General features: G+C 43.2%; 1 protein-coding gene and 1 pseudogene across 2 annotated transcripts; both read left to right on the top strand.

The window, feature by feature from the left end:
- Positions 1-14,502: 14,502 nt before the first annotated feature.
- Positions 14,503-16,067, top strand: LOC311107405 (selenoprotein H-like; annotated as a pseudogene). The gene is made up of 5 exons (XR_014615879.1): positions 14,503-14,547; positions 14,666-14,784; positions 15,050-15,192; positions 15,385-15,504; positions 15,643-16,067. The product of XR_014615879.1 is annotated as a selenoprotein H-like (transcript).
- A 169-nt stretch (positions 16,068-16,236) lies between these two features.
- Positions 16,237-21,394, top strand: LOC311107610 (polyribonucleotide 5'-hydroxyl-kinase Clp1-like). Its single transcript, XM_084150131.1, has 6 exons — positions 16,237-16,319; positions 18,441-18,718; positions 18,843-18,950; positions 19,103-19,222; positions 19,459-19,596; positions 19,743-21,394. Exons 2-6 carry the CDS (start codon positions 18,443-18,445, stop codon positions 20,436-20,438), a joined length of 1,338 nt encoding a protein of 445 aa, XP_084006257.1. The 5' UTR covers positions 16,237-16,319; positions 18,441-18,442; the 3' UTR covers positions 20,439-21,394.
- The last annotated feature ends 5,880 nt before the right edge of the window (positions 21,395-27,274 follow it).

The raw sequence follows: 27,274 nt of genomic DNA, 5'->3' as shown, positions 1-27,274 counted from the left end.
CCTGAGGGGCCCCCGTGTTGAGGATCAGTGTGGCAGATGTGTTGTTACCTACCCTTACCACCTGGGGGCGGCCCGTCAGGAAGTCCAGGATCCAGTTGCAGAGGGAGGTGTTTAGTCCCAGGATCCTTAGCTTAGTGATGAGCTTAGAGGGCACTATGGTGTTGAATGCTGAGCTGTAGTCAATGAATAGCATTCTCACGTAGGTGTTCCTCTTGTCCAGGTGGGAAAGGGCAGTGTGGAGTGCGATAGAGATTGCATCATCTGTGGATCTGTTGGGGCGGTATGCAAATTGGAGTGGGTCTAGGGTTTCTGGGATAATGCTGTTGATGTGAGCCATGACCAGCCTTTCAAAGCACTTCATGGCTACAGATGTCAGTGCTACGGGTCGGTAGTCATTTAGGCAGGTTATCTTAGAGTCCTTGGGCACGGGGACTATGGTGGTCTGCTTGAAACATGTTGGTATTACAGACTCAGTCAGGGACATGTTGAAAATGTCAGTGAAGACACTTGCCAGTTGGTCAGCACATGCTCGGAGTACACGTCCTGGTAATCCGTCTGACCCTGCAGCCTTGTGAATGTTGACCTGTTTAAAAGTCTTACTCACATCGGCTACGGAGAGCGTGATCACATAGTCATCCGGAACAGCTGGTGCTCTCATGCATGCTTCAGTGTTGCTTGCCTCGAAGCGAGCATAGAAGTGGTTTAGCTCGTCTGGTAGGCTTGTGTCACTGGGCAGCTCTCGGCTGTGCTTCCCTTTGTAGTCTGTAATAGTTTTCAAGCCCTGCCACATCCGACGAGCGTCAGAGCCAGTGTAGTATGATTCAGTCTTAGACCTGTATTGACTCTTTGCCTGTTTGATGGTTCGTCGGAGGTCATAGCGGGATTTCTTATAAGCGTCCGGGTTAGAGTCCCGTTCCTTGAAAGCGGCAGCTCTACCCGTTAGCTCAGTGCGGATGTTTCCTGTAATCCATGGCTTCTGGTTGGGGTATGTACGTACGGTCACTGTGGGGACGACATCATCGATGCACTTATTGATGAAGCCAGTGACTGATGTGGTGTACTCCTCAATGCTGTCTGAAGAATCCCGGAACATGTTCCAGTCTGTGCTAGCAAAACAGTCCTGTAGCTTAGCATCTGCGTCATCTGACCAGTTTTTTATTAACCGAGTCACTGGTGCTTCTTGCTTTAGTTTTTGCTTATAAGCAGGAATCAGGAGGATAGAGTTATGGTCCGATTTGCCAAATGGAGGGCGAGGGAGAGCTTTGTATGCGTCTCTGTGTGTGGAGTAAAGGTGGTCTAGAGTTTTTTTCCCTCTGGTTGCACATTTAACATGCTGGTAGAAATTAGGTAGAACGGATTTAAGTTTCCCTGCATTAAAGTCCCCGGCCACTAGGAGCGCTGCATCTGGATGAGCGTTTTCCTGTTGATTAATGGCCTTGTACAACTCATTCAGTGCAATCTTAATGCCAGCATTGGTTTGTGGTGGTAAATAGACAGCTATGAAAAATATAGATGAAAACTCTCTTGGTAAATAGTGTGGTCTACAGCTTATCATAAGATACTCTACCTCAGGCGAGCAAAACCTCGAGACTTCCTTAGTATTTGATTTTGTGCACCAGCTGTTGTTTACAAATATACACAGACCGCCGCCCCTTGTCTTACCGGAGTCGGCCGTTCTGTCCTGCCGATGTAGCGTATAGCCTGCTAGCTGAATGTTATCATTGTTGTCGTTCAGCCACGACTCCGTGAAACATAAGATATTACAGTTTTTAATGTCCCGTTGGTAGGATAACCGTAATCTTAAATCGTCCACTTTATTTTCAAAAGATTGAACGTTGGCTAATAGGATTGATGGAAGAGGCAGTTTACTCGCTCGCCGTCGGATCCTTACAAGGCACCCCGATCTTCGTCCGCGATATCTCCGTCTCTTCCTCACGCGAATGACGGGGATTTGGGCCTTGTCGGGTGTCTGTATGATATCCTTCGCGGCCGCCTCTTTGAAGAAAAAATCTTCGTCCAATACGAGGTGAGTAATCGCTGTCCTGATATCCAGAAGCTCTTTTTGGTTATAAGAGACGATGGCAGAAACATTATGTACAAAATAAATTACAAATAACGCGGAAAAACACACATAATAGTACAATTGGTTAGAGGGCTGTAAAACGGCAGCCATCTTCTCCGGCGCTGTTGAATCGGGTACACTCAAAATCTCACGATACATGGCCCCATTCATTCTTTCCTTTACACGGATCAGTCGTCCTGGTCCCTTTGCAGAAAAACAGCCCCAAAGCATGATGTTTCCACCCCCATGCTTCACAGTAGGTATGGTGTTCTTTGGATGCAACTCAGCATTCTTTGTCCTCCAAACACGACGAGTTGAGTTTTTACCAAAAAGTTATATTTTGGTTTCATCTGACCATATGACATTCTCCCAATCCTCTTCTGGATCATCCAAATGCACTCTAGCAAACTTCAGACGGGCCTGGACTTGTACTGCCTTAAGCAGGGGGACACGTCTGGCACTGCAGGATTTGAGTCCCTGGCGGCGTAATGTGTTACTGATGGTAGGCTTTGTTACTTTGGTCCCAGCTCTCTGCAGGTCATTCACTAGGTCCCCCCGTGTGGTTCTGGGATTTTTGCTCACCGTTCTTGTGATCATTTTGTGGGTGAGATCTTGCGTGGAGCCCCAGATCGAGGGAGATTATCAGTGGTCTTGTATGTCTTCCATTTCCTAATAATTGCTCCCACAGTTGATTTCTTCAAACCAAGCTGCTTACCTATTGCAGATTCAGTCTTCCCAGCCTGGTGCAGGGCTACAATTTTGTTTCTGGTGTCCTTTGACAGCTCTTTGGTCTTGGCCATAGTGGAGTTTGGAGTGTGACTGTTTGAGGTTGTGGACAGGTGTCTTTTATACTGATAACAAGTTCAAACAGGTGCCATTAATGCAGGTAACGAGTGGAGGACAGAGGAGCCTCTTAAAGAAGAAGTTACAGGTCTGTGAGAGCCAGAAATCTTGCTTGTTTGTAGGTGACCAAATACTTATTTTCCACCATAATTTGCAAATAAATTCAATAAAAATCCTACAATGTGATTTTCTGGATTTTTTTTTCTCAATTTGTCTGTCATAGTTGACGTGTACCTATGATGAAAATTACAGGCCTCTCTCATCTTTTTAAGTGGGAGAACTTGCACAATTGGTGGCTGACTAAATACTTTTTTCCCCCACTGTAGATCTCACTAGGTCAGGATATTTAAGCCTCCATATATCCACTAGTTCTAATGTATCCATGACATTCATGATTTCCTTAAGAGCATGAGGGTGATAGTTTGTAGTGTGATTTCCTTTACGGTCCATTGAGGTATTTAAAACAGTATTATAAACTCCCACCATAATAATAGAGTATTGTATTGCTTGCAGGGTTGACAATTTAGTGCACATATTTTCAAAGAAGCGTGGATCATCATTATATGGTCCATAAAGGTTAATGAGCCATATCTGTTTATGGTCCAATAACATATTTAAAATCATCCATCTACAGTGAGGGAAAAAAGTATTTGATCCCCTGCTGATTTGTACATTTGCCCACTGACAAAGAAATGATCAGTCTATAATTTTAATGGTAGGTTTATTTGAACAGTGAGAGACAGAATAACAACAAAAAAATCCTGAAAAACGGATGTAAATTTTTTTATAAATTGATTTGCATTTTAATGAGGGAAATAATTATTTGACCCCTCTGCAAAACATGACTTAGTACTTGGTGGCAAAACCCTTGTTGGCAATCACAGAGGTCAGACGTTTCTTGTAGTTGGCTCCACAGATTTTCTATGGGATTAAGGTCTGGAGACTGGCTAGGCCACTCCATGACCTTAATGTACTTCTTCTTGAGCCACTCCTTTGTTGCCTTGGCCGTGTGTTTTGGGTCATTGTCATGCTGGAATACCCATCCACGACCCATTTTCAATGCCCTGGCTGAGGGAAGGAGGTTCTCACTCAAGATTTTACGGTACATGGCCCGTCCATCGTCCCTTTGATGTGGTGAAGTTGTCCTGTCCCCTTAGCAGAAAAACACCCCCAAAGCATAATGTTTCCACCTCCATGTTTGACGGTGGGGATGGTGTTCTTGGGGTCATAGGCAGCATTCCTCCTCCCCAATCACGGCGAGTTGAGTTGATGCCAAAGAGCTCCATTTTGGTCTCATCTGACCACAACACTTTCACCCAGTTCTCCTCTGAATCATTCAGATGTTCATTGGCAAACTTCAGACGGGCATGTATATGTGCTTTCTTGAGCAGGGGGAGCTTGCGGGCGCTGCAGGATTTCATTCCTTCGCGGCGTAGTGTGTTACCAATTGTTTTCTTGGTGACTATGGTCCCAGCTGCCTTGAGATCATTGACAAGATCCTCCCGTGTAGTTCTGAACTGATTCCTCACCGTTCTCATGATCATTGCAACTCCACGAGGTGAGATCTTGCATGGAGCCCCAGGCCACGGGAGATTGACAGTTCTTTAGTGTTTCTTCCATTTGCGAATAATCGCACCAACTGTTGTCACCTTCTCACCAAGCTGCTTGGCGATGGTCTTGTAGCCCATTCCAGCCTTGTGTAGGTCTACAATCTTGTCCCTGACATCCTTGGAGAGCTCTTTGGTCTTGGCCATGGTGGAGAGTTTGGAATCTGATTGATTGCTTCTGTGGACAGGTGTCTTTTATACAGGTAACAAACTGAGATTAGGAGCACTCCCTTTAAGAATGTGCTCCTAATCTCAGCTTGTTACCTGTATAAAAGACATCTGGGAGCCAGAAATCTTTCTGATTGAGAGGGGGTCAAATACTTATTTCCCTCATTAAAATGCAAATCAATTTATAACATTTTTGACATGCGTTTTTCTGGATTTTGTTGTTGTTATTCTGTCTCTCACGGTTCAAATAAACCTACCATTAAAATTATAGACTGATCATTTCTTTGTCAGTGGGCAAACGTACAAAATCAGCAGGGGATCAAATACTTTTTTCCTCTCACTGTAACTTCATCTAAAATTGTTGAATGAGTTTCCTGTAAACAATAGATATTATATTCCTTCTCTTTGAGACAGGTAAATATTGTTCTTCTTTTCTTATTATCTGCTAAGCCATTACAATTATAACTGGCTATACTTATTTCACCATTTACCCTAATGAGAGATACGTTTCAAATCTATTTATCATAATATATGTTTGTACATTTACCATTAAAAAGTACCATAGTGATTGAGTGTCCATTTAGCTATACCGTGATATTTGCATTGCTACTAAGTAACCCTCTAATTGTTCTCCACTATTCCACCCGCTAGAACCCCTCCCCATCCCAAGTTGGGTTGTCATCACAGTGACCGGCAGACCACCCCGGTCCCCCCGGATCCCTAGGTCCCCCGAGAGGCCAGGACCCATCCTTCGAAAACAGCACACAGTGCCACCCACAGAACAGAAGCAATGCTCTCACCTCATTTGCTTTATACAGTGGGGGAAAAAAGTATTTAGTCAGCCACCAATTGTGCAAGTTCTCCCACTTAAAAAGATGAGAGAGGCCTGTAATTTTCATCATAGGTACACGTCAACTATGACAGACAAAATGAGGAAAAAAAATCCAGTAAATCACATTGTAGGATTTTTAATGAATTTATTTGCAAATTATGGTGGAAAATAAGTATTTGGTCAATAACAAACGTTTCTCAATACTTTGTTATATACCCTTTGTTGGCAATGACACAGGTCAAACGTTTTCTGTAAGTCTTCACAAGGTTTTCACACACTGTTGCTGGTATTTTGGCCCATTCCTCCATGCAGATCTCCTCTAGAGCAGTGATGTGTTGGGGCTGTCGCTGAGCAACACGGACTTTCAACTCCCTCAAAAGATTTTCTATGGGGTTAAGATCTGGAGACTGGCTAGGCCACTCCAGGACCTTGAAATGCTTCTTACGAAGCCACTCCTTCGTTGCCCGGGCGGTGTGTTTGGGATCATTGTCATGCTGAAAGACCCAGCCATGTTTCATCTTCAATGCCCTTGCTGATGGAAGGAGGTTTTCACTCAAAATATCACGATACATGGCCCCATTCATTCTTTCCTTTACACGGATCAGTCGTCCTGGTCCCTTTGCAGAAAAACAGCCCCAAAGCATGATGTTTCCACCCCCATGCTTCACAGTAGATAATGTGTTCTTTGGATGCAACTCAGCATTCTTTGTCCTACAAACACGACGAGTTGAGTTTTTACCAAAAAGTTCTATTTTGGTTTCATCTGACATTCTCCCAATCCTCTTCTGGATCATCCAAATGCACTCTAGCAAACTTCAGACGAGCCTGGACATGTACTGGCTTAAGCAGGGGGACACGTCTTGCACTGCAGGATTTGAGTCCCTGGCGGCGTAGTGTGTTACTGATGGTAGGCTTTGTTACTTTGGTCCCAGCTCTCTGCAGGTCATTCACTAGGTCCCCCCGTGTGGTTCTGGGATTTCTGCTCACCGTTCTTGTGATCATTTTGACCCCACGGGGTGAGATCTTGCGTGGAGCCCCAGATCGAGGGAGATTATCAGTGGTCTTGTATGTCTTCCATTTCCTAATAATTGCTCCCACAGTTGATTTCTTACAAACCAAGCTGCTTACCTATTGCAGATTCAGTCTTCCCAGCCTGGTGCAGGTCTACAATTTTGTTTCTGGTGTCCTTTGACAGCTCTTTGGTCTTGGCCATAGTGGAGTTTGGAGTGTGACTGTTTGAGGTTGTGGACAGGTGTCTTTTATACTGATAACAAGTTCAAACAGGTGCCATTAATACAGGTAACGAGTGGAGGACAGAGGAGCCTCTTAAAGAAGAAGTTACAGGTCTGTGAGAGCCAGAAATCTTGCTTGTTTGTAGGTGACCAAATACTTATTTTCCACCATAATTTGCAAATAAATTCATTAAAGATCCTACAATGTGATTTTCTGGAATTTTTTTTCTCAATTTGTCTGTCATAGTTGACGTGTACCTATGATGAAAATTACAGGCCTCTCTCATCTTTTTAAGTGGGAGAACTTGCACAATTGGTGGCTGACTAAATACTTTTTCCCCCCACTGTATATACACTACCCGTCAAAAGTTTTAGAACACCTACTCATTCAACGGTTTTTCTTTTATTTTGACTATTTTCTACATTGTAGAATAATAGTGAAGACATCAAAACTATGAAATAACACATTTGGAATCATGTACTAACCAAAAAATACATTTTATATTTGACATTCTTCAAATAGCCACCCTTTGCCTTGATGACAGCTTTGCACACTCTTGGCCTTCTCTCAACCAGCTTCATGAGGTAGACACCTGGAATGCATTTCAATTAACAGGTGTGCCTTCTTAAAATATAATTTGTGGAACTTCTTTCCTTTTTAATGCTTTTGAGCCAATCTGTTGTGTTGTGACAAGGTATACAGAAGATAGCCCTATTTGGTAAAAGACCAAGTCCATATTATGGCAAGAACAGCTCAAATAAGCAAAGAGAAACGACAGTCCATCATTACTTTAAGACATGAGGGTCAGTCAATATGGAACATTTCAAGAAATTTGAAAGTTTCTTCAAGTGCAGTCGCAAAAACCATCAAGCACGATGATGAAACTGGCTCTCATGAGGACCGCCACAGGAATGGAAGACCCAGAGTTACCTCTGCTGCAGAGGATAAGTTCATTAGAGTTACCAGCCTCAGAAATTGCAGCCCAAATAAATGCTTCACAGAGTTCAAGTAGCAGACACATCTCAACATCAACTATTCAGAGGAGATTGTGTGAATCAGGCCTTCATGGTCGAATTACTGCAAAGAAACCACTACTAAAGGACACCAATAATAAGAAGAGGCTTGCTTGGGCCGAGAAACATGAGCAATGGACATTAGACTGGTGGAAATCTGTCCTTTGGTCTGATGAGTCCAAATTTGAGATTTTTTGTTCCAACCGCTGTGTCTTTGTGAGATGCAGAGTAGGTGAACAGATGATCTCCGCATGTTTGGTTCCCACCGTGAAGCATGGAGGAGGAGGTGTGATGGTGCAGGGTGCTTTGCTGGTGACAGTGTCTGTGATTTATTTAGAATTCAAGGCATTGTTAACCAGCATGGCTAACACAGAATTCTGCAGCAATACGCCATCCCATCATTAGTTTTTCAACAGGACAATGACCCAACCCACCTCCAGGCTGTGTAAGGGCAATTTTATCAAGAAGGGGAGTGATGGAGTGCTGCATCAGATGACCTGGCCTCCACAATCCCCCGACCTCAACCCAATTGAGATGGTTTGGGATGAGTCGGACGGCAGAGTAAAGGAAAAGCAGCTAACAAGTGCTCAGCATATTTGGGAACTCCTTCAAGACTGTTGGAAAAGCATTCCAGGTGAAGCTGGTTGAGAGAATGCCAAGAGTGTGCAAAGCTGTCATCAAGGCAAAGGGTGGCTATTTGAAGAATCTCAAATATAAAATATACACTGCTCAAAAAAATAAAGGGAACACTTAAACAACACAATGTAACTCCAAGTCAATCACACTTCTGTGAAATCAAACTGTCCACTTAGGAAGCAACACTGATTGACAATAAATTTCACATGCTGTTGTGCAAATGGTATAGACAACAGGTGGAAATTATAGGCAATTGGCAAGACACCCCCCCAATAAAGGACTGGTTTTGCAGGTGGTGACCACAAACCACTTCTCAGTTCCTATGCTTCCTGGCTGATGTTTTGGTCACTTTTGAATGCTGGTGGTGCTTTCACTCTAGTGGTAGCATGAGACGGAGTCTACAACCCACACAAGTGGCTCAGGTAGTGCAGCTCATCCAGGATGGCACATCAATGCGAGCTGTGGCAAGAAGGTTTGCTGTGTCTGTCAGCGTAGTGTCCAGAGCATGGAGGCACTACCAGGAGACAGGCCAGTACATCAGGAGACGTGGAGGAGGCTGTAGGAGGGCAACAACCCAGCAGCAGGACTGCTACCTCCGCCTTTGTGCAAGGAGGAGCAGGAGGAGCACTGCCAGAGCCCTGCAAAATGACCTCCAGCAGGCCACAAATGTGCATGTGTCTGCTCAAACGGTCAGAAACAGACTCCATGAGGGTGGTATGAGGGCCCGACGTCCACAGGTGGGGGTTGTGCTTACAGCCCAACACCGTGCAGGACGTTTGGCATTTGCCAGAGAACACCAAGATTGGCAAATTCGCCACTGGCGCCCTGTGCTCTTCACAGATGAAAGCAGGTTCACACTGAGCACATGTGACAGACGTGACAGAGTCTGGAGACGCCGTGGAGAACATTCTGCTGCCTGCAACATCCTCCAGCATGACCGGTTTGGCGGTGGGTCAGTCATGGTGTGGGGTGGCATTTCTTTGGGGGGCCGCACAGCCCTCCATGTGCTCGCCAGAGGTAGCCTGACTGCCATTAGGTACCGAGATGAGATCCTCAGACCCCTTGTGAGACCATATGCTGGTGCGGTTGGCCCTGGGTTCCTCCTAATGCAAGACAATGCTAGACCTCATGTGGCTGGAGTGTGTCAGCAGTTCCTGCAAGAGGAAGGCATTGATGCTATGGACTGGCCCGCCTGTTCCCCAGACCTGAATCCAATTGCGCACATCTGGGTCATCATGTCTCGCTCCATCCACCAACGCCACGTTGCACCACAGACTGTCCAGGAGTTGGCGGATGCTTTAGTCCAGGTCCTCAGGAGACCATCCGCCACCTCATCAGGAGCATGCCCAGGTGTTGTAGGGAGGTCATACAGGCACGTGGAGGCCACACACACTACTGAGCCTCATTTTGACTTGTTTTAAGGACATTACATCAAAGTTGGATCAGCCTGTAGTGTGGTTTTCCACTTTAATTTTGAGGGTGACTCCAAATCCAGACCTCCATGGGTTGATAAATTTGATTTCCATTGATAATTTGTGTGTGATTTTGTTGTCAGCACATTCAACTATGTAAAGAAAAAAGTATTTAATAAGATTATTTCATTCATTCAGATCTAGGATGTGTTATTTTAGTGTTCCCTTTATTTTGTTGAGAAGTGTATTTTCATTTGTTTAACACTTTTTGGGTTACTACATGATTCCATGTGTTATTTCATAGTTTTGATGTCTTCACTATTATTCTACAATGTAGAAAATAGTACAAATAAAGAAAAACCCTTGAATGAGTAGGTGTTCTAAAACATTTGACCGGTAGTGTATCTATTATGAGTAGGCTTGTTACCTATAACCAGTGTAGTTGTACTATATTTATTTAACAATTGTTTTATTTTATTGCTTTCTATCTATATTTGTTTTTATTATTACAATCCCTACCATGGCTAGTATTGGGTGTTCCATTATTCGACTCCTCTATGAGAGCTTTGTAATTTTTAGAATAGCCATGGAGTAGTCTTTGTGTCTCAGAACATTTGGTTGTCAATATACAGTTTATCGACTACGAGAGCTACACTCTTCCCTTTTAATCTATTCTCCTTGAAGATTGGGTACAGAACTTTGCCCCGTTCTGCAATCTCCCTTGGGAACTGATCATTCATGTCTATTTTTGTGCCAGCAAGTCTTTTAACCAGGCTTTTAACCATTAGTTTATCCTTAAAGAAAGCAAATTTGGCAACGATTGGACGCTCATATCTCTATCCTCTTTGTCCGAAACGGTGTACATGTTCAAGTTGGATTTTATCGACAGCATCGAGTGGGATTTGAAGCGCTGTAAGAAAGAATTCCTTCACGACCATTTCGGGAACTTCTTTTTCTTGGATACCCGTAAATACTCGATTTTCTCTCATAGATCTAGTCTGTATGTTTAGTAAGGCTTCTCTCAGAAAGATGTTCTCCTTTTTAAGTTCATTAACATCCGTTTCTATCTTAGTGACTGTCCCTTTTAGCTTTTTTGTTTCTTTCTCCATTATCGCAGCTTTTTCGTCACTCATCACAAGGCTCGCCTTCAACTCCTTTATATCCTTACTGACTAATTAAAGTATGCCCAGTTTGTCATTTCTCGCCTTTAACAGACCACTTTCCACACTTACCAGTCCCAGTGGTGAAAATAATCAATAATTTGTATCCGTCGAGGAGTCGCGTTTTCTTTTGGAGATTGATTCTCCTCGTTTACCCTCCATCATGTTTGAGTGTTGCTTTTTTCGTAATATTTGTCGATAGATTTCTCTAGCCTTATGATTTGTTTTGTGTTATTATCCAGATTGAACGTTATTACCCACAAGTATATGAAGTGCTAATATTTAGTTTACTGATAGTGAATATTACGTTTTTATCTTGAGGCGATTTGCACCGCTGTGTTCAATACGCCATCTTGTTTTACTGCTCTCTTCCAGCATCTCCATGAATCTTAGCCGAAGTTCAAAACCGCACTTTCTGGAATGGTTTTGTCTGCCACCAAAATGAACAACCCCTTCAACCCCACAATGGAATAGCCCATTCCCATGCCCACAAAACGCACCAAAGTTCGGTCATTATGCAAAATCAACAATAACAATGGCGTCCCTTGCAAAAGCAGGTAGACCCTACAACATCAAAAGCTTTTAAAATCTAGATCATTCATGAAATTGCACTGATGAAATGAGTTATAAGTGTCTCTGAATTACAAGATAACTTGCTAGACACTAAAGTAGAGACACAAAACAACTCCGAAATACATTATGTAAGGACAGGTTAGCTTGCTAACTTTTACAGTAGCTAGCTAGCTAGATGACACAAACGCCCCTAGCTAGCTATAAAAATAAATGAAAAATAATGCTGTATTGTCACATACACCGGATAGGTGCAGTGAAATGTGTTGTTTTACAGGGTCAGCCATAGTAGTATGGCGCCCCTTGCTCAAGGGCACATTGACAGATTTTTCACCTTGTCGGTTACTGGCCCAGCGCTCTAACCGCCACTAGACTACCTGCCACTACCAGCTAGCTAAGCCCACTGCCTATTGTTGGACAGGTTGGGGTTCGAAGCGCAAGGCGAGCGCCAAGGTGGAGACGGAGGAGGAAACCATGGCCGTGGAGTGGTAGAGGGGTGAAAAAGAGGAGGACAACCCGGAGACTGTTACAGAGGGCCAGAGAGTGGTCATTCAACACTGGTGGGAACTGGAACTGAACCCACCAATACAAGACCCAATGTATTTGGGTGACATATATTAATTAATTGGACAAAGTCCGTCAAATTGCATAATGTGGCATTGGCATATAGCTTATTGTAATCTAACAACATTTACCCAAGGATAAGCTACATCTCTGCTGCAGAAAAGCATAACCTGTAAAACCTCACTGTCCTATTGTCTTTCTGCAGTAAAAGCTGACGAGTTTACGGACATAATGCCGAGCGGGTCAGAGTTGCCCTCCTGGCTGCCCGCCCAGACCTCACTGTGGTTCTGAACCCCCAGAGTAAAAGTTTTGAAGTGATGCTGGTTGAAGGAGAGAAAGGTGAGTACTGTCTTCCAGGGATACACCTCTATGGGAAGTGTCTTTCTCTCTGTGTGTCCTATCTGTTGTCTAATCATTCCCTTTTCTACAGTGGAATGTCTGTGGTCAGGAATAAAGAAAGGCCCACCTCGCAAGCTGAAGTTCCCTGAGCCTGAAGTTGTAGTTTCTGCCCTGGAGAAGGCACTGAAGACTGAATACACATATTTGATGAAGGTATGTATAGGCAGAATCTTAACAGTTCCCACTGGGCACAGATGTCAATTCAACATATATTCCACGTTGGTTCAACAAAATGTCATTGAAATGATTTTATTTTATTTTTATTTTTTATTTCACCTTTATTTAACCAGGTAAGCCAGGTGTTAATGCATGATGTGGAAACAATGTTGATTCAACCAGTGTGTGATCAGTGGGTTGTCCTTTCATGTCTAATTCAAATGACAAAATTCAAGTCAGATTGACCCAAACAGTAATAGAAAGGAAGCCATTGAAATTGATAGACTGGTTGAGAGGGTTAGGCTACTAGAGCCAGTAATAACACTGAGACCAAGAGAAAAGCACTAAATTAAGGCAATCCACTTATTTGATTGGATCAAATATGCCATTATCCAATTGTCCATGAGAAAATAATTTGCTAAAACAGTGAATTATTCCTCTTGTTCTTTGCAGCCAGTCATCCAGGGTTTGTAGCAGCTGGACGCAGAATGATGAGGACTGACCAAAGTGGTTGCTCCCCAGTCCTTCCTCTGATGACCCAAGCGTCAAGCTCCTCTGGCCTGGGTACATGGTGACATCTAATAGTGTCTCTCACTATTTACAATATTGCTGCTATTAGTTGTGTTCACTGGTTGTTCGTATTATTCAATTACGTTCAAATGTTTCAACTGCTTTTATATTTGTCTATGAAGAATACAAATTGTTTCTACACATTTTCTTCAGTGTGTCATGTTGTTTTGGTTTGGCAAAGTATGGCATCATGGAATATTTTGGCTTATGGAACACATGCACTCAGTCTGACACATTTCAAGTGCCTGGCTGGCTGTGAATTTGGGATTAACAACTGCTATTCCTGAGATATATTTACTAAAGTTAACCCAAAATTCAGCAGAAAGAGGACAAACGTTTCTCCTGCACCTCTATCACTTCTGTATTTAGGATGTTCTCTTATTCCAATGTAAACCCTATCTCCCAGATATACCCCTACATTTGTATTATTTATTTGATGCATGTCCTGTCAGTCTTTCTCTAGCACTACTATTTTAAGCCCTACACGTGTGATGGCACCTAGAGTGCATTCGGAAAGTATTCAGACCCCTTCACTTTTTCCACATTTTGTTATGTTACAGCCTTATTCTAAAACATAAACATAACAAAATGTGGAAAAAGTGAAGGGGTCTGAATACTTTCCGAATGCACTCTAGGTGCCATCACACGTGTCGGGCTTAAAATAGTAGTGTGCCTCGACACAATCCTGTCTCGGAGCTCTACGGACAATTCCTTCGACCTCATGGCTTGGTTTTTGCTCTGACATGCACTGTCAACTGTGAGACCTTATATAGACAGGTGTATACCTTTCCAAATCATGCCCACTCAATTGAATTTACCACAGGTGGACTCCAATCAATTTGTAGAAACAGCTCAAGGATGATCAATGGAAACAGGATGCACCTGAGCTAAATTTCGAGTCTCATAATTCCAAAAACAGAATACTTATGTAAGTAAAATATGTATGTTTTTATTTGAAATACATTTGCTAACATTTCTAAAAACCTGTTTTCGCTTTGTCATTATGGGGTATTGTGTGTAGATTGATGAGGGAGGGGGGGAATAATGAAATCCATTTTAGAATAAGGCTGTAACGTAACAAAATGTGGAAAAAGTCAAGGAGGTCTGAATAGTTTCTGAATGCACTGTAAATGGATATTTATTCGCTGAAAATCTGAAGTTGATCGCCCCTTTTCAAGAAATGGGTTTTTGTTGGGCATAAAGTGAAACCCCTTGGATTGAATTTTGGAATAGTCAGTTACAAAAGAAGCGCAACATGCGCGCGAAAGTTTGAGGTTACGCAAGCTGAATTAAGACCAACAAGGCGCCTCGTTCCAGAACAGGTAGGGCGACAGCTTTTCCATTTGATGATTTTCCTGATACCCAGTAGTAAGTAAATAGCCTAATGAAATGTGTGGAGTGATACTTTTATAAAAGTACTATATTTGTACTTTCATAAAGGCGACGTACAAGGCAGAGACCGAGGAGGAGACGGTGGTCATGGAGGGAAAGCGGGGTAAAAGAGAGGAGGGGGACACGGAGACTGCTTCAGAGGGCCAGAGGGTGGTCATTGAACACTGGTGAGTACAGTAATATCCACAGCCACCCTCTAAAGAATATTACCACTTTTAGGACCACGCACATCAATTTAGGTAAATGCATTGAGTCAGAGTTCCATAATCACATAACCTTATTCCCATCACCAAACAATAGCCTATTTTCTATCTGTACCATCTGGATAATCTCAGAATACAGGAATGGAACAGACCACTTAGAAGTCTTAGACAAATTGCCTCTGAAAATAAAAACCTGTAATAGTGAGTTGTGACTGTTGTCATTCTGCAGTAAGAGCTGATACGTGTACCGGCGGTGTGCTGAGGGGGTGCGAGATGCCCTCCTGGCTGCCCGCCCAGACCTCATCGTGGTTCTGAACCCCCAGAAACCCCGCAAGAAAAGCCTGGAGGTCACACTTGTGAAGGGAGGGAAAGGTGAGTACCTCCAGGTCATGTTATGAAAGATTCTATTCTCATGGGGTCTGTTTCCTGGACACAGAATTGTCATTGAAAGTACAGACTAGGTCCCCGGGAATACGGAGCATATTATTTATCTTTGGCATGACACGGAGGCACCCAGAAGCTGTCCTTTATCTTGTACTAACCATTCTTCTTTCCTTCCTGTAGAGGTGTGCCTCTGGACGGGCATAAAGTTAGGCCCACCTGCCAGGCTGAAGTTCCCTGAGCCTGCCATTGTGGTTGCAGCCCTGGAGGAGGCACTGAAAAATGAATAGTGACCCAGTGAAGGTCTGTATTTTGGACTGAGCCCCGATACTTAATGGCTTTACCTAACTCAACTATTATGAGTATGACCACCGATCCAAAACGATTTTTTGTAAACGATAGTCGCTTAGTTTCTCCTTTATTTATTTGTGTGGTTTCCAGATGTTCCTCTAGGGTTTGGAAGCTGGACGCAGAATGATGAGGACTGACCAACGGGTTGCACCCCAGTCCTTCCTCTGATGACCCAAGCGTCAAGCTCCTCTGGCCTGGATACACGGGGACATCTAGTGGTATCTCTCTGAAGTGCAACAAATGTACAACAGTGGTTCACAAAATATTTTCAGTATACTGTCAGGATACTCCCTGAGTATCACCTTCAAAAATAATATCTGTCCATAATAATGACCACACCTTGACTAAAAGTGGCTTGATACACACGCATTGCGCTGGTTTGTTTAAACCTTGGGGTTTACTATTTCACAGTTTGGGAAACACTGGATAACAATATATTTGCTATTGCTGAGTATTCACTGGTCAATTTCCTATGATAAATGTCTGTTTGGATAATTAAACGTATTTGTTACTATACTCTTCTTCTGTGTGAATAGGCTTTTGTGCCTGTCAAAAAGAAATGCACTACATTTTAAATCAACCTGATTTCATACTTTGTTGAAATTTTACCAATATTTTCGATTTTATGAACGAACTACACAATCGCAAACGCTGATTGGTTCTAAGAAACATGACGTCATCTTTGTGGGACTAGTGGCAATCGTCTGTCGTGGTGGTGGAAGGTTTGAACACTTATTTAGGACGATCTATAACGTCCCTACTTCTAAGTAAGTAACAAATGTAGTATGGCGGTCACATAAACGAATATCTAAATAATGATCAGTTATTTGCATTCAACAGGTTATCACTGGTACCATTCTAACCAGGCATTCAGTCAGATAGCTAGTCTACATGCTAAAATTAGCTAGCTAATTTAGCTGCTGCTATTTAGCTCCGAGCACGCGAGTATTGTTTACTTTTCACATGATATTAGAGTTTGTACTTAACGTTAGCCGTTTCAAGTTCTTAATATACAAAGGTAGAAAGAAACAACCCTCTTGATCAACGCATTTGAGAAATGGAACACCAGTCACTTTAATAGTCATATCTTGCACTACTCATCTCATATGTATATACTGCATTCTATTCTATAATATTCTTCTGTATCTTAGTCCATGCTGCTCTGTCATTGCTTGCCCATATATGTGTATATATTCTTAAATCCCATTCCTTACTTTTTGATGTGTATTGGGTATATGTTGTGTAATTGTTAGATGTTACTGCACTGTCGGAGCTAGAAGCACAAGCATTTCGCTACACCCGCTATAACATCTGCTAAACACGTGTATGTGACAAATACGATTTGATTTGTAGCTTCTCAACATGTATGGTAAGTGCTGGATAATGATTGGATTGGCACGGTGCCCTTCAGCCATGGCCTATACCAGAGCCTTCTACATTATATATACAAAAGTATGTGGACACCCCTTCAAATTAGTGGATTCGGCTATTTCAGCCACACCCTTTGCTGACAGGTGTATAAAAGTAAGCACACAGCCATGTAATCTCCATAGACAAACTTTGGCAGTAGAATGGCCTTACTAAAGAGCTCCGTGACTTTCAACGTGGCACCATCATAGGATGCCACCTTTCCAACAAGTCAGTTCGTCAAACTTCTGCCCTGTGAGAGCTGCCCTGGTCAACTGTAAGCTCTGTTAATTTGAAGTGGAAACGTCTAGGAGCAATAACGGCTCAGCTGCGAAGTGGTAGGCCACACAAGCTCACAGAACGGGACCGGCGAGTGCTGACGTGCATAGCATCGTCTGTCCTCGGGTTGCAACACTCACTACCAAGTTCCAAACTGCCTTTGGAAGCAACGTCAGTGCAAAAACTGTTCATCGGGAGCGTCATGAAATGGGTTTTTCATTGCCGAGCAACCGCACACGAGCCTAAAATCACCATGCGCAATGCCAAGCTTCGGCTGGAATGGTGTAAAGCTCACCGCCATTGAACTCTGGAGCAGTGGAAACGCGTTCTCTGGAGTGATGAATCACGCTTCACCATCTGGCAGTCAACGGACAATTCTGGGTTTGGCGGATGCCAGGAGAACGCTACCTGCCCGAATGCTTAGTGCCAACTGTAAAGTTTGGTGGAGGAGGAATAATGGTCTGGGGCTGTTTTTCATGGTTCGGGCTAGGCCCCTTAGTTCCAGTAAAGAGAGATCTTAACGCTACAGCATACAATGACATTCTAGACTATTCTGTGCTTCCAACTTTGTGGCAAGAGTTTAGGGAAGGCCCTTTCCTGTTTCAGCATGACAATGCCCCCGTGCACAAAGCGAGGTCCGTACATAAATAGTTTGTCAAGATTGGTGTGGAAGGACTTGACTGGCCTGCACAGAGCCCTGACCTCAACCCCATCGAACACCTTTGGGATGAATTGGAACGCCGACTGCGAGCCAGGTCTAATCGCCCAACATTATTGCACGACCTCACTAATGGTCTTGTGGCTGAATGGAAGCAAGTCACCGCAGCAATGTTCCAACATCTAGTGGAAAGCCTTCCCAGAAGAGTGGAGGCTCTTGTAGCAGCAAAGGAGGGACCAACTCCATATTATGATTTTGGAATGAGATGTTTGACGAGCGGGTGTCATATACATTTGGTAATGTATTGTATTTGTAAGTAAAGCACTATGCCTATGCTTGTCCTATCATAGGTAATTCCAGGGATGTTCATGGCCTGTGTCATAATTTATGAGAGACCACCACTGAAATCTGACATTGCAGCATCTAATAATCAGTCACATCAATCCTATCCAGAGTGAACTTATCACATGGCAGAGATGAAACAGACATGTTTGTGAGGTATTAAATGTTGTTCAGGCTAAATCGGACCTTTGTCTCTGTACAGCTATGACGACTGAGGGCCCAGAGAAGACTGGTGAGGAGGGAGTGGGGGCTGGGGCTGGCGTTGGTGGCGGGGGGACGAGGTTTGACCTCGAGAAGGAGACCGAGCTGCGGTTCGAGGTGGAGGCTGGGGAGAAGGTGCAGCTGGAGCTGCTCACAGGATTGGCGGAGGTCTTTGGCTCTGAGCTCAACCGCAACAAGAAGTACACGTTTGGACCAGGGTCCAAGATTGCTGTGTTCACCTGGCAGGGCTGTAGTGTTTCTCTCTCGGGGAAGACAGAGGTGAGAGGCTGTAGAGGAGTAACAGATGAATGGAGTGGGATATGTGTTTGGCTGAAGCATCTGTTATTGTTATCTGTAACTGCTAGGAGTGACAGATGCAGAAATGTGTCAATCTCTCTCCTAGGTGGCGTACGTATCAAAGGACACACCCATGCTGCTCTACCTGAACGCACACACTGCACTGGAACAGATGAGACGACAGGCGGAGAGAGACAACGAGAAGGGACCACGGGTCAGTGTTCATCTGTGTGTGTGTGTGTCTATTTTTGTCTGAGTGAAGTGGACTTGGGTCAGTGTGTGTATGTGTGAGAAGTGGACCTTGGTCAGAGACACTGATCGTAAGCTCTCTTGTTGTGTAAAAGTTACTTCAACGTTGTCCCCCAGGTAATGGTGGTGGGGCCTACAGATGTGGGGAAGTCGACGGTGTGCAGGCTGTTGCTGAGCTACGCTGTCAGGCTGGGCAGGAGGCCCACACTGGTGGAGCTGGATGTGGGCCAGAGTGGGGTGAGACCAACAAAGCAATGACATCAGCACCAACAACTATGCACAGAGAATAGTATATAGGCAGATTCATCCTTTGTGTCTGGATGGTGGTGTAGATGCAGTATATTGTCTCTTTGCTACTGTTCCCCTCTACTATCACTGCCATTATGCAAATAAGGATAGTTGTATATAGTGATTGTGTTGACTGGCAGTGTCTAAGGTTAGTACTGTTGATGACCGTGATGCATTCCTGTCAGGTGTCAGTCCCGGGCACAATGTCAGCGCTGTGTATTGAGCGTCCGGCTGACGTGGAGGAGGGGTACTCGGTACAGGCTCCACTGGTCTACCACTTTGGCTCCACCACTCCAGGAACCAACATCAAACTCTACAACAAGGTGAACGATGAGACCCATAATCTAATACCCTAACCATGGAGGTTATATGAACCTGTAACTTTGTGGTTGACTTTTTGCCTGGTGTATGTAATCATTTCTACCTTTCTCTCCCCATCCATTTTTCTCCAACTTTCTCTCCCTCCTAGTTGACGTCGTGTCTGGCCGACGTGTTCTCCCAGCGCTGTGAGGTGAACAGGAAGGCCAGTGTGGGCGGCTGCATCATCAACACCTGTGGCTGGGTGAAGGGTTCTGGCTACCAGGCCCTGGTCCACTGTGCCTCAGCCTTCGAGGTGGATGTGGTTCTGGTGCTGGACCAGGAGAGGCTTTACAACGAGCTGAAGCGGGACCTACCGCACTTTGTCCGAGTTGTGCTGCTACCCAAATCCGGAGGGGTCGTGGAGCGCTCCAAAGACTGCCGGCGTGAAGCTCGGGACGAGAAGATCCGGGAGTACTTCTATGGTTTCCGCAGTGCCTCGTTCTTCCCTCACGCCTTCGACGTGCGCTTTTCTGATGTGCGCATCTACAAGATCGGAGCGCCTTCCATCCCGGACTCATGCCTGCCTCTAGGGATGTCGCAGGACGACACCCAGCTGAAGCTAGTCCCTGTGACCCCCGGTCGCGACCTCACACACCACGTGCTGAGCGTAAGCTGTGCCGATGACGGGGAGGAGGGGGCTGGAGGGGTGCGCAGGGGTGTGCTGGAGAGCCCGGTGTGTGGGTTCATTGTGGTGACTAACGTGGACACACAGGCACAGGTGATGACCGTGCTCTCGCCCGCCCCCAGACCCCTCCCCAGACACACACTGCTCATCATGGACATTCGCTTCATCGACCTCAAATAGAGGCGGAGAGAGAGGTTGGAAGGAGAGCGAGGGAAAACGCAATGGGAAGAGAGAGATGCTGAATGGCTGAAATCCCTGATGGCTTTGTCAAGAGGAGTTTAATTTCATTGGCACTGAGTTTGGGGCAGCAGAGCAGTATATGTTCTGGCAATATTTGGTTTCACACTCTCAACTGATGAGAGAGAAGACAGCACAAGTGTTGGGCAGAGAGTGAGAATAATGGAGGCGAGAGGGGGTTAGAGTTGGTGGAGAGGGATGGAGCTGAGGGAGGAGGAAAACAGCTGTAAATAACTTTTTCAATTCAACTTTATCAATTGCAATGTACAGAAACTGGTCTGTGTTTTATATAAGTTCTCTCAAGAGTTGTTTTCCACACAAGACTGTTTGGTAGGATTGTTTTATTGTGATGTTAATAAAATGTGCCTCTGTTGCTTCTTATTTTGCCTCTGTGGTGTGTAGCTACATACATTCGCTCCAGCAATGTTTTAGATGTAGCCTGGGTACCAGTCTTTTTAGCTAACATTCCACTCCTTGTACTCTGTGCCATATGCCAAAAACTGATCTTTCTTCAAATACATTCTATCATTAATTAAATTATCCAGGTCCTCTAGGATGAAGATTGAGGAATCATCGGCGTACATTGATACTTTTATCTCTAATCCCTTACATTTTTAGGCCCTTAATGTTGTCATTAGATTTTAAAGCTAACAATTCAATGACCATAATAAATAGGTATGGTGTCAGAGGGCAACCTTGTTTTACGCCTCTTGACAATTCAAAGTGCTCCGAGAAGTAACCGTTAGTTATTATTTTACATAACGGATTGTTGTACATTACTTTTACCCATTTTATGAGAGATTCTCCAAAGTTGAACAAATCCAGGCACTTATTAACAGATTCTAGATGTACTATATCAAATGCTTTCTCAAAATCCGCTATAAAGATTATTCCTGGTTTTCCTGCATTCTCATGAATTCCATTATTTCTAGTAGTTGTCTAATGTCTCCAATATACAGTTGAAGTCGGAAGTTTACATACACTTAGGTTGGAGTCATTAAAACTCGTTTTTCAATCACTCCACAAATTTCTTGTTAACAAACTATAGTTTTGGCAAGTCTGTTAGGACATCTACTTTGTGCATGACACAAGTAATTTTTCCAACGATTGTTTACAGACAGATTATTTCACTTATAATTCACTGTATCACAATTCCAGTGGGTCAGAAGTTTTACATACACTAAGTTGACTGTGCCTTTAAACAGCTTGGAAAATTCCAGAAAATGATGTCATGGCTTTAGAAGCTTCTGATAGGCTAATTGACATCATTTGAATCAATTGGAGGTGTACCTGTGGATGTATTTCAAGGCCTACCTTCAAACTCAGTGCCTCTTTGCTTGACATCATGGGGAAATCAAAAGAAATCAGCCAAGACCTCAGAAAAAAATGGTAGACCTGGTTCATCCTTGGGAGCAATTTCCAAACGCCTGAAGGTACCATGTTCATCTGTATAAATAATAGTACGAAAGTATAAACACCATGAAGCGTCATACCGCTCAGGAAGGAGACACGTTCTGTCTCCAAGAGAAGTGCACATCAATCCCAGAACAACAGCAAAGGACCTTGTGAAGATGCTGGAGGAAACAGGTACAAAAGTATCTATATCCACAGTAAAACAAGTCCTATATCGACATAACCTGAAAGGCCGCTCAGCAAGGAAGAAACCACTGCTCCAAAACCGCCATAAAAAAGCCAGACTACGGTTTGCAACTGCACATGGGGACAAAGATTGTACTTTTTTGAGAAATGTCCTCTGGTCTGATGAAACAAAAATAGAACTGTTTGGCCATAATGACCATCGTTATGTTAGGGAGGAAAAGTGGGTGGCTTGCAAGCCGAAGAACACCATCCCAACCATGAAGCACAGGGGTGGCAGCATCATGCTGTGGAGGTGCTTTGCTGCAGGAGGGACTGGTGCACTTCACAAAATAGATGGCATCATGAGGAAGGAAAATTATGTGGGTATATTGAAGCAACATCTCAAGACATCAGTCAGGAAGTTAAAGCTTGGTCACAAATGGGTCTTCCAAATGGACAATGACCCCAAGCATACTTCCAAAGTTGTGGCAAAATGGCTTAAGGACAACAAAGTCAAGGTATTGGAGTGGCCATCACAAAGCCCTGACCTCAATCCTATAGAACATTTGTGGGCAGAACTGAAAAAGTGTGTGCAAGCAAGGAGGCCTACAAACCTGACTCAGTTACATCAGCTCTGTCAGGAGGAATGGGCCAAAATTCACCCAACTTATTGTGGGAAGCTTGTGGAAGGCTACAAGGTAAACAATTTAAAGGTAATGCTACCAAATACTAATTGAGTGTACAGTGGGGGAAAAAAGTATTTAGTCAGCCACCAATTGTGCAAGTTCTCCCACTTAAAAAGATGAGAGAGGCCTGTAATTTTCATCATAGGTACACGTCAACTATGACAGACAAATGGAGATTTTTTTCTCCAGAAAATCACATTGTAGGATTTTTATTGAATTTATTTGCAAATTATGGTGGAAAATAAGTATTTGGTCACCTACAAACAAGCAAGATTTCTGGCTCTCACAGACCTGTAACTTCTTCTTTAAGAGGCTCCTCTGTCCTCCACTCGTTACCTGTATTAATGGCACCTGTTTGAACTTGTTATCAGTATAAAAGACACCTGTCCACAACCTCAAACAGTCACACTCCAAACTCCACTATGGCCAAGACCAAAGAGCTGTCAAAGGACACCAGAAACAAAATTGTAGACCTGCACCAGGCTGGGAAGACTGAATCTGCAATAGGTAAGCAGCTTGGTTTGAAGAAATCAACTGTGGGAGCAATTATTAGGAAATGGAAGACATACAAGACCACTGATAATCTCCCTCGATCTGGGGCTCCACGCATGATCTCACCCCGTGGGGTCAAAATGATCACAAGAACGGTGAGCAAAAATCCCAGAACCACACGGGGGGACATAGTGAATGACCTGCAGAGAGCTGGGACCAAAGTAACAAAGCCTACCATCAGTAACACACTACGCCGCCAGGGACTCAAATCCTGCAGTGCCAGACGTGTCCAGGCCCGTCTGAAGTTTGCTAGAGTGCATTTGGATGATCCAGAAGAGGATTGGGAGAATGTCATATGGTCAGATGAAACCAAAATATAACTTTTTGGTAAAAACTCAACTCGTCGTGTTTGGAGGACAAAGAAGGCTGAGTTGCATCCAAAGAACACCATACCTACTGTGAAGCATGGGGGTGGAAACATCATGCTTTGAGGCTGTTTTTCTGCAAAGGGACCAGGATGACTGATCCGTGTAAAGGAAAGAATGAATGGGGCCATGTATCGTGAGATTTTGAGTGAAAACCTCCTTCCATCAGCAAGGGCATTGAAGATGAAACGTGGCTGGGTCTTTCAGCATGACAATGATCCCAAACACACCGCCCGGGCAACGAAGGAGTGGCTTCGTAAGAAGCATTTCAAGGTCCTGGAGTGGCCTAGCCAGTCTCCAGATCTCAACCCCATAGAAAATCTTTGGAGGGAGTTGAAAGTCTGCATGGAGGAATGGGCCAAAATACCAGCAACAGTGTGTGAAAACCTTGTGAAGACTTACAGAAAACGTTTGACCTGTGTCATTGCCAACAAAGGGTATATAACAAAGTATTGAGAAACTTTTGTTACTGACCAAATACTTATTTTCCACCATAATTTGCAAATAAAATCATAAAAAATACTACAATGTGATTTTCTGGAGAAAAAAATTCTCATTTTGTCTGTCATAGTTGACGTGTACCTATGATGAAAATTACAGGCCTCTCTCATCTTTTTAAGTGGTATTGTGAACTTGCACAATTGGTGGCTGACTAAATACTTTTTTTCCCCACTGTATGTAAACTTCTGACCCACTGGGAATGTGATGAAATAAATAAAAGCTGAAATAAATCATTCTCTCTACTATTATTCTGACATTCCACATTCTTAAAATAAAGTGGTGATCCTAACTGACCCCTAAAACAGGGAATTTTTACTAGGATTAAATGTCAGGAATTGTGAAAAACTGAGTTCAAATGTATTTGGCTAAGGTGTTGTAAACATCCAACTTCAACTGTATCTTCCTTTTAAGAATCCCATCTTATCGTGATGAATAATGTCCGGTAGGACCTTTTTTATTCTATGAGCAATACATTTTGCCAATATTTTTGCATCACAACATTGCAGGGTGAGGGGCAATGTTCCCTCTAATGTTTTTCTTCACTGACCAAATTTCAGGTCTGCTGAGTGCAAACTTGAACGTTGTGAAAATTCTGTGCAACTGTGAACACTGAGGCTGTACCCGTTTTAAGTTACAATTTCAGACAGTGGTCAAGTAGGCTACTGTGGTTATTTGATCATAATGTAGGCCTACCAGAGTGGCCTACCATGAAAATCAATGGAGTAAATGAGTTCATAACATTTTAACATGGAAATAGCTGTTCTATCATTCAGCCTACAGTAGCAGCCAATGTGTGGTGTTCAATGTAGGCCTACATTCCATGAGACAACATGCAGGGGTTGACATTAACCTGTTTATCCACTTGTCCTTCAGAAAAGGTGACTGAAAATGTTGTTGTTTTGTTTGATACAAGAAACCACTTTACAAAATAAAATGCATTATTCCCAGACCATTATTACAGAGAATCAGACAAATTATGCTACTGCCTATTGGCTACTTAGCTTACTCAAGCCTGTCTCAAAATACAACACTGCCCCTTAAGACATAAAAAACCCTCTTTATTCAACTCGCTTTTCAAAGATGTCTAGAAATATACACGTTTTGTGCTCTTGTAGGAAGCAATCACTCTCCCATTGCTGACTACAAATGATCTATAACTGGGATAATAACTCACTAACTAGCAAAGGATATGAACAAATGTGCACACGTGGCTACATGCAACTCTCGCTTTGATCTCAAAACAAGCACATCTATTCAGGAAACCACTCATGCTGTAAACACAGTCCAGTTCAAGGTGAATGGCACAGATCCATATATGGCAATGGTCTATTTGCAAATAGGCCTACTGCTGCTCTGATTGGTTATGCCGCACTTGTCTGTGTAGACTTCATGTCAATATAATCCTACTCCGATGCGTTCTACCTACAACAAAATCTCTTGCATAGTTAGTTTTGTTTTGGTACGTTGCATTGAAAGTGGCTAATAACGCGTTGATTCGATCACAACTCTCACAGTAAAGGGAAACGTTGATAGTGTTAACTAAGGGGCAAAACATCACAGAAAGTTGAGTGAGGTTCAATCTCCTGCTTCTCTGTGGGGGCTGATATTTGGACAGTCACAACAAAGATACAGGCATCCTTCCTAACTCAGGGATTTCACCATGAGGCCAATGATGACTTTAAAACAGTTACAGAGTTTTAATGGCTGTGATAGGAGAAAACTGAGGATGGATCAAGAACATTGTAGGTACTCCACAATACTAACCTAATTGACAGGGTGAAAAGAAGGAAGCCTGTACAGAATAAAAAATATTCCAAAACATGCATCCTGTTTACAGCAAGGCACTAAAGTAATACTGCAAAAAATGTGGCAAAGCAATTAACTTTTTGTCCTGAATACAAAGTGTTGTGTTTGGGGCAAATCCAATACAACACATTACTGAGTACCACTCTCCATATTTTCAAGCGTAGTGGTGGCTGCATAATGTTATGGGTATGCTTTTAATTGTTAAGGACTGGGGAGTTTTTCAAGATAAAAATTAAACGGAATGGAGTTAAGCACAGGCAAAATCCTAGAGGAAAGCCTGGTTCAGTTTGCTTTCCACCTGACACTGGGAGATGAAATCACCTTTCATCAGGACAATAACCTAAAACACAAGGCGGAGATGCTTACCAAGAGGACATTGAATGTTCCTGAGTGGCCTAATTACAGTTTTGAGTTAAATCTGCTTGAAAACCATGGCTGTTTAGCAATGATCAACAACCAACCTGACAGAGCTTGAAGAATTTAAAAAAGAATAATGTGCACATATTGTACAATCCAGGTGTGCAAAGCTCTTAGAGACTTACCCAGAAAAACTCACAGCTGTAATCGTTGTCAAAGGTGATTCTAACATGTATTGACTCAAGGGTGTGAATACTTATTTAAATTAGATATTTCTGCACTTCATTTTCAATACATTTGCAAACATTTAAAAAAAACATGTTTTCACTTTGTCATTATGGCGTATTGTGTGTAGAAAGGTGAGGAAAATATATATTTAATCCATTTTGAATTCAGGCTGTAACACAATAAAATGTAGAATTGTTGGTGCTGTCATCTTCAGGACAGGAATACCGGTTTACTTAACGGAGGAATAAACACACATGTTCATCGTTGGTGTTTTAACCAGAACGGGGGAATGCCCTTTCTTTATTTTTGCACATGCGCAGTTGTACATCTCTCATAGGGCATGACTGTACCAGTGTAAGAACACAATTTAATAACATATTAGTATATATGTTAACAATAATAATTCAAGGGGTCTGATTACTTTCTGAAGGCACTGTACATATTGCAATTCCAACCACAAAACGTATTTTTTGTTAAGCCTCAAGATACAACAACTTGCGTGGTTAACAGCTAAAAAAAATGTTTTTGCCTTTGTTATAATTCTAATTATATGTTATTTCCAACAACCAATGAATGAGCAACTCCGCTGGAAATCAGGATGCATAGCTAGATATTAAACGTTGAAAGGCCAGTCTCTTTCGCAAATGACAGGAGTGGGATGATAGCTATACAGTCTGGTACTCAGACACACTATTGTAGATGTGCC

The sequence above is a fragment of the Coregonus lavaretus genome (assembly GCF_964263955.1).
Source record: "Coregonus lavaretus genome assembly, chromosome: 32".
NCBI lineage: Eukaryota > Metazoa > Chordata > Actinopteri > Salmoniformes > Salmonidae > Coregonus > Coregonus lavaretus.
The sequence above is the reverse complement of the archived record's forward strand: the minus strand, read 5'-3'. Positions and strand labels throughout refer to the sequence as shown.